At 48.4% G+C, this 8,041-nt stretch overlaps 1 protein-coding gene across 1 annotated transcript; it reads right to left on the minus strand.

Annotated features, from left to right (window-relative positions):
• Positions 1 to 6,367: 6,367 nt before the first annotated feature.
• On the minus strand, positions 6,368 to 7,234 carry LOC145409607 (uncharacterized). Its single transcript, XM_080279959.1, has one exon. The coding sequence runs from the start codon at positions 7,232 to 7,234 to the stop codon at positions 6,368 to 6,370; it is 867 nt and encodes a 288-aa protein (XP_080136085.1).
• Positions 7,235 to 8,041: the final 807 nt, after the last annotated feature.

Consider the following 8,041-nt stretch of genomic DNA (forward strand, 5'->3'; position numbering starts at 1 on the left):
AAACAACCATGACCCTATACCAATTTACTAAACTCAACCAAAAAGATAAGTGACGCACTAACGAATACAAAAACCCCACCTATTTACGACATAACCCAACTACGACATAAACCCAAACAACCCAACCAAACCCTCAAAAAGCTAGCTAGCTAGCTCAGTTCAAACATACAAAACATATGAAAGCACACCGACGCACACGCACACACACGCTCACATCCACACGCACATACGTACACACACGCACACACACACAAACATACACGGCCATAACCAATACATATAATTACCAAACTAACACAATATACAAAACAAAGCACTTACCTAACTAAATCAATAAACAAAATAAAAGCAGTTACCTAACAAATACTATAAACAAAACAAAGCATGGTGGCCAGCCCACCAACTGTCTACTCCCTCTTCCTTCCTCTTTCTTACTATCCCTTCCCCTATTCTCTCTTCTTTCCCCACCTTCCTTAAAAAAAAAAAAAAAAAAAAAAAAAAAAAAAAACTATTTCCCGCGAATGTTCAGTAGTTGATCTCGCCACAGACGTCAACATCCTGCAGCGCAACCATGATCGACCCCTGGAGTCGTGTCGTCTGGTGGAGGTGGTTCGGCTCCCCGCCAGATTTCCTGCACCAGGTGGACCAAAGGACTCCACAACACTGCGGCTTCGATTCGCAGGTCCCTTACCATCGCGTGTGGTTTATGGTGGGGTGTCTTTCCGGGTAAGTCCTTATACTTTTCCTGTCTATCGCTGCTTTCGGTGTCATGCTTTTGGTCATGGGTCTGCCACATGTAAATCTGGCTATCGTTGTTCTATGTGTAGTGGCAACCACAAATTTCGATCGAATGATGGTACCACTTACGCCTTAGACCCACACTGCTACTTGTGTGGTGGTGCCCATAGGCCGGTCTCGCATGTGTGTCCGGTCTATCGCATGGCCTTGAATGTCGACCGTGAAGGCAGGACCTCTTCAACACCCATGGCAGACATCAATAAGACCCTGCGTGCCCTTCCAGCCACCTACCGACGGGATCACCTTGTTTCCGGCGGAAAGTTACATCTGCTGGCTCGTTTGGAAAATGCCCCCCAAAACTGCTTCGGGGCCCCCTCGCGTGCCCCTGACCACTGTAGTTCCTCATCCACAGGATCGGGATTGACTCGTCCTTCGGTGGGAATACCTATTAAGAATCTGTTTGGCGTTTTGGAAGAACAGGACAACAGGAATATAACAACAGAATTAGGTACCTGGGATTCAGAACCCTCACGAGCCACACAGGCTGATACGCCCGCCCAGAGATTATCATATTCAGCGGTTGTCCACTCGCCTCTGAAGTTAACGCGCTCTTGTGTGCCTGAATGTCATCGTCATCACTCATGTTTCCCAGTAGACAGGACCCCGATGGATGAGATCTTGCCAGCTCCACTCCCCTCCCCCGGTCAACAACAGGAACGGGCCCCTCATCGTGCCCACGCAACCTGCACCCCGACAGCCAGACCCCAGCGACCTACTTCACTGCCCCCTCCCCTCGGTAGCAAGCTGCAACCTCTCCCCGCTATGGACCTTGCTGCCCTTCTCCAGATCATCATCGATGCCATCTCCTCTTATCTTCAGGGAACCTCACCCAAGGACATCTGTGAGCAACTCATGCCCAGGTTATTCTCTCTCGCACCATCTTCTTAAACTCCACTTCTCAGTCTTTTACCATGGTGGTGTGGAACGCCCATTCAATATTGAGAAAAACCCACGAATTTAAGATGTTTATGAATGAACTACTCCCTTCGGTTATTGGGGTGAGTGAAACGTGGTTACATTCACATCTTCACTTTAATCTTAGGGGATACACTGTAGTAAGACAGGATAGGATGGCTCAACAAGGGGGAGGTTTGGCTTTATTGGTTAGGGAAGGCATTCACTGTAGGTCCTTTCCCCTCACCGCTTGTCACAATGGAGTTCTGGAGACCTTGGGTGCACAGGTAGAGCTGCAGGGATGTCGAGTTTCCTTGCTACTGTTATACAACCCCTGCCGCACTCTTACAGTCGCCGAATTAACTCATTACCTTGATCAGCTCCCTTCGCCAGCACTGGTCTTTGGTGACTTCAATGCCCGTCACTCCCTGTGGGAACCTGACCTCCCTCGTAGCTCTATCAATGCCTCCGGTTCATCCCTGTTTTCTTACCTGCTACAGTCGGACAGATACACTCTTCTCTCCCCGACGGGCCTCAAGACCCGTTACGATCCACACACAGGAGTGGGTTCAGTGTTAGACCTGTGCATAGGGGATGTTTACTTTCATGGGGCGGAGTTTACCGTGGGACCCTTTATGGGTAGCGATCATCTCCCACTGATAATCCACTTCCCTGACATGTCGGTTTCCACCTCGATTCCCACGAGCCCTCGTTGGCGTCTGTGGGATGGTGGTTGGACGAAGTTTTCTGCAAACTTGACGGACTCTCCGTCAGTGCTTCATTCTCCCTTAAATATTGCTGTGGGTGCTTTCTCAGACTGGTTGATAGCGGCAGGCAAGAATACATTTTCGCTAGTCACTTCCCGTCAGACGCCACGGTGCGGTGTCCCTTGGTGGACAGAGGAGTGTCACCGGGTGGTGTTAGCGAAGCGCCGGGCTTGGTGCGCATGGCAGACCTGCCTATCTGAGGGCAACAGGATTCAGTATCGTCAGCTAAATGCGGAATGCATTCGTACCGTCACAGCCGCAAAACGAAAAGCTTGGGCAACTTTTGTAGCCTTGCTATCATTTTCCACCTCCTCCACTCGCACCTGGCGTTTTTTGCGGGCCATGAAGGGTAAGCTGACCTCCTTCTCATATGCACTAACTCTAGATGGTGTAGATCTACTTACTGCCACAGGGAAAGCTGATGCACTTGCACGACATTACAGCATGTCTATTAGTATCCCTGCTCCCCTCCCTGACTTGCCCCGGGTCATGCATGTGGTTGAGGTAGCTGAAGCAGAGCCCTCCCCCACGGAGTTGTCGTCCCCTATCACTTCCCATGAGTTTGACAGTCGCAATCCGTGCACTGCCCCCACGCAAAGCTGCTGGACCGGATACTATACCGTATGAATTCCTGACCCACCTTCCCTCTGTGGGATATGATCTCCTAAAGCTGCTAAACGACAGCTGGCAGATGGGGGTCTTTCCCACGGCATGGAAACATGCCTCCATTCTCCCGTTTCCAAAGCCAGGGAAAGACCCCACCCTGCTTAGTAGCTACAGGCCAATAGCACTTCTCTCCTGCCTTGGAAAACTCATGGAACGGGTGGTAAGTAATAGGTTACATTGATGGGCAGAGAAACAGGGTCTTCTCCTGGAGGAGCAATGTGGCTTCCGGCCAGGACGTGGCACTCTGGATGTCCTACATCAACTTGAGCATTTCTTCCATGTTACATATAGAAGTAAACAAGTTATGTTGGTTCTTTTTATCGACCTGGCGGGGGCCTTCGATTCTGCTTCCCATGAGGGGATCCTCTATAATTTATCGAGAGTGGGGATAGTGGGGAAGCCTCTGACTTGGTTCCGTAGTTTCCTCTCAGGTAGAACCTTCTCAGTTTCCCTTGGGGAGATAACATCTTCTTCGTTCCCGGTTCGTAGAGGGGTACCTCAGGGGTCGGTCTTGAGTCCCTTCCTCTTTAACATGTTGTCCACGCTTCCCCGTCCTCCAGGCACCTCCTAGTATATGCAGATGACTTAACCCTCTTCAGCTCAGCATCCACTCTGCTAGAGGCGCAGGACTGTCTCCAGTCGGGGATTAAGACCCTACTAACCTGGTTTGCGAATTGGGGATTCAGCGTTAATGTAGACAAGAGTGTTCTAATGTTTTTCACCCTTAGACGTGCACTACCCTCTCTGCCAACTATTCATATTCATGACACCCCGGTCCCTCTCAGGCGTCACCATACTATCCTGGGGCTCCGACTTGATGGCCCAGTTTTGACTTGGAAGGCACACATTGATTATTTACGGGTCTCCTTTATGAAGCGCCTTTCCCTCATGAAATGCTTAACTGGCTTCCGATGGGGCGCCTCCTGGGAAATCCTGTTGAAGTTTTACCGAACATATATTAGGAGCAAACTGGACTATGGCTGTACCATATATGGATCCGCATCCCCCTCCCTTTTATGTAAGCTTGACACAATTCAAAACTCTGCCCTCCGGACAGCACTTGGAGCACTCTGTTCTTCGCCGGCCGTTGCAGTTCATGCAGAGGCAAATGTGTTGCCCCTGGAGTGATGGCGAGTGTTCCAAGACGCTCATTCCTATATAGAAGTCTCTCCTCTTCCCCTTCCCATCCCTTGGCTATACTATATGCCCATCCTAGTATCACCCATGATGATCCATCCTAGCCTCTACGTTCCCGTGTTCCATTCCTCATCCGTGCTTTGCAATCCTTTTGCCGATTGTCCTTGCCTCTGCCTCATCCTTTCCCCATGTCTCCTGTCTCTCCAGTTCCCCCTTGGTTCCCACTTCCCTCCTTTTTTCACTTACACCTCCATGTTCCGTTTACTAAGTCCACTGACTGTCCCAATGCCCTACCCCTCTTTGGTGAACTAGTGTCCCTCCGATACGCTAACTTTATTCAGATTTTTACAGATGGCTCTCATGTCCCCTTACCACCCTCCACGACGGCAGCAATCTTTATCCCTTGCCTTTCTCTGTGTAAAACTTGGAAACTAGACGGGCTTCATCCTATCCTTGCTGCCGAGCTTTATGCCATCCTGGGGCGCCTTGGAGTTTATCAGAGAGACATTTCCACCCCAGGTAGTTGTCATTTTTTCCGATTCCCAGTCTTCCCTAGCCCTTTTGTGCTCCAGGCGTCCATCCTCTCATCGCAAACTAGTCTTCAACTGTCACTCTGTTCTTCTCTTTCTCCATGAACAAGGTTATATTTACATTTTCAGTGGGTCCCGTCCCACACAGGCATCCATGGAAACACCGTAGTTGATGCTGCAGCCACACTGGCACATGACATAACAGATATTCAATCCTATCCTCTTGACTTTTCCTCCCTCTCATCACACACCTTTAGCACCCTCTTCAACTTATGGAATTCTGCTATCCCTGACCTACTCCGCAACACCACACTCTCGGCATACCGTTCCTCCTCTGCCCCACAACCTTGGGTTCGCTCCCCCAGCCGCGACCTGGACACCGCATTGGTTCGACTACGGCTTGGTCACACTGCACTCAATGCACACCTGCACAGGATAGGCCTCTCCCCTACTCCTTCGTGCCCATGGTGTGGTGACACAGAAGAGACCATCCTCCACTTCGTCTTTCGGTGCCCGATATTCTTCTAGAACCTTTTTCCGTTCAGCCTTGATCGCCTGTGGTGTGTATGACTTCACGCTCCCCATTCTGCTAGCTGGTGTCGGGCTACCAGAGGACCTCAAGACCAAGGTGCTACGCAGCATGAAACAGTTCCTCCGCATCACGGGTCAAATTCGACGCCTTTAATCCCTGTTAGTGACATGAGTCTCCACTGCTTTTTCCAGATCTCAACCGATCACTAGTTCATGGTCATCCCTGCAAGGCCCCACTTCTTGGTGTACTATCACGATCCAAAGTTTCTTTACACCCCTGAGTGGAAGAAGGTCGAAGCCAAGGTTGTAGCAAGATCAGAGGATCGGACACTGCCAGTATACAAGACTAATAATGGTTCATGATACCGTGATTCATAAATAGGCTCGTGTGTTTCATCCGGGTGATTCTTATTATCCTAAGCTTCAGGTTGGTGAACCCCTCCATCATGAACTGGCCTGTGTTCGGTGGCCCGTCATTTCTTCAACCTTGGCTTCGACCTTCCTCCACTCAGGGGGGTAATGAAACTTTGGATCGTGATAGTACCACCTCCACCTGTGGAGGGTGTCTAAGCTACACTGCTTAACTACCCTCAACCTAAGAAGAAGAAGAAGTGGTCACTCTTGTGTGCGATTCGGGGAGTAGAGCAAAAGATACAATGGAAGCCAATACAACCCAGCAGAGATGGCAAGAAAAGGAGAAACATTACCGAAAACAAAATTGCACACCGGACAGCATACTGCTGTTAGCACGACTACTCATGGATAATGTAAAAAACCTAAAAGGGAGGTTCGTTTCAGCGGGGAGTACACACATCGTGCCTGGCAGGACGCTTGGAAAAGCATATGTGACAATCTTAATTCCGTATACCCAGGCACAGACAGAAGCATAAAGGAGTGCCGGAAATGGTGGCAGACTGTGCAGGCTGAGGCAAGAGCCCGAATTGCAATGTACAGTGAAGGACTGGTTGCAACAGGTAAGGACCAGCCTCCATTGCTTACCTTTAGTGATTGCTTACCTTTAGTGATAGTTAAGAGGCATAGGAGTCAGTGCTCATAAAACGCGCCTCTTCTCTGTTTTACAGTGTCAACATACTTGTCATACGAATTTTTAAAAGCATTCACACTCTGGCTCGTGACTACTTCATCTGGGAGACTATTCCAATGGTTCACTACTCTTGCATTAAAAATTTTTGTCCTCCGTGTGGTTCTGTGCCTGAGTTTGACTAGCTTCAGGCTGTGTCCTCTGGTGTTTGGTTGGTTGTCTCTTAATGCAAGTTGAAGAAAATTTCCACCTTTAACTGCATCAATACCGTGGAGTACCTTGTATGTCTGAATCATGTCACCACGTATCCTCCTTTCCTCCAGTGTGGTGAGGCCAAGACGGGCCAGCCTTTCCCCGTAGGACAGTTCGGATAGCTCCGGGACTAGTTTAGTGGCTCTCCGTTGTACTTGTTCGAGCTTGTTAATGTCTCGACGGGCGTGTGGTGACCATGCTTGGACACTGTATTCCATCCGGGGCCTGATCAAAGATTTGTACAACGGGAGAAATATCTCTGCATCCAGGAATGTGTAAGTTTTTCTTAAGAGTCCCACCATGGAGTTTGCATTGGCTGCTGCCTTGGCAACTTGTACTGTTGGCTTCAGGTTGGGGGTAACGTATACACCTAGGTCCTTCTCCTCTGTGGTGGTTAGTGGAGCGTCACCCATATGGTACTGGTACTCTGGATTTCCTCTCCCAAGATGCATGACCTTGCACTTCTCCTCACTGAAATTTAGAAGCCATTTTCTGCTCCACTCCTGTAGTCTGGTGATGTCCTCCTGAAGAATCTCTCCATCTGCTGGGTTTCTGATTCTTCTGTAGAGCTTGGCATCGTTTGCGAAGAGCTTATTGCTTGACTGTACCGAGTCCATAAGTTCCTTTTTCCTTTTTTTTTTTTTTATAATTCTTGTCCAGTTCTTAAAGTACTGCATACAGTGAAAGCATCCCTATTAGTTTCACAAATTTAATCATACTAGCTGAGTATTGTTGTGGCTTTATTCATCCATTGAATTGTTACAGTTAGACCATGTAAAAACATTCTTGGTAAGGTAAAGGTTTAAGCAGTAGAAGCAGCAGAAAAAGGTTATATATAGCCCTGATCAGAAAAACAAAACAAAACAAGCTGGAGGAATATGAATTTCATTGGTAAGGTCCTTCTACTCCTTCCAAGAAAGCATACCTTTACCAACATTCTTGTTGATATGGCTTGTTACCACAGTTCAATAAAATTTAACTAATACAAGGAAGTGCTTCAAAAAAATAAATAACAAATTGCAGTTAGACAAAATAAACAGAACTCCTTGTACTTGAGGTATTACTAAGTTCTGATGGAAGTTTCGTAGGAAAAAAGGTGTGCAGTTGAGATAGTGTAATACCAGTTGACCTAGCTCAAAGTGCAAGTAGGGCCAACCATGTACACTCAACCCTCGGCTATCATGGGTTCCGCTATAGCATATCTTGCTATCATGCCTATATAAAAAACTACCCAAATACCTTTATCATGCACTAAATGCCTGCTATCGCGCACCGCAAATGTTCGAAAATTTAAAAAAGGCCAGGCTCCAGTGCTTCGCCCAGCCAACAAAAGCTTCACTCCATGATTGGTCGTGTGACGTCAGCACCAGCCAAGTGCTGATTGGCCGCCTGACCGAGTCTCTTGCCTGCCAAACCATTCAAGT

Source organism: Coenobita brevimanus, chromosome 82 (assembly GCF_032717465.1).
Source record: "Coenobita brevimanus isolate Jiangsu-jjx chromosome 82, ASM3271746v2, whole genome shotgun sequence".
NCBI classification, from domain to species: Eukaryota; Metazoa; Arthropoda; class Malacostraca; order Decapoda; family Coenobitidae; genus Coenobita; species Coenobita brevimanus.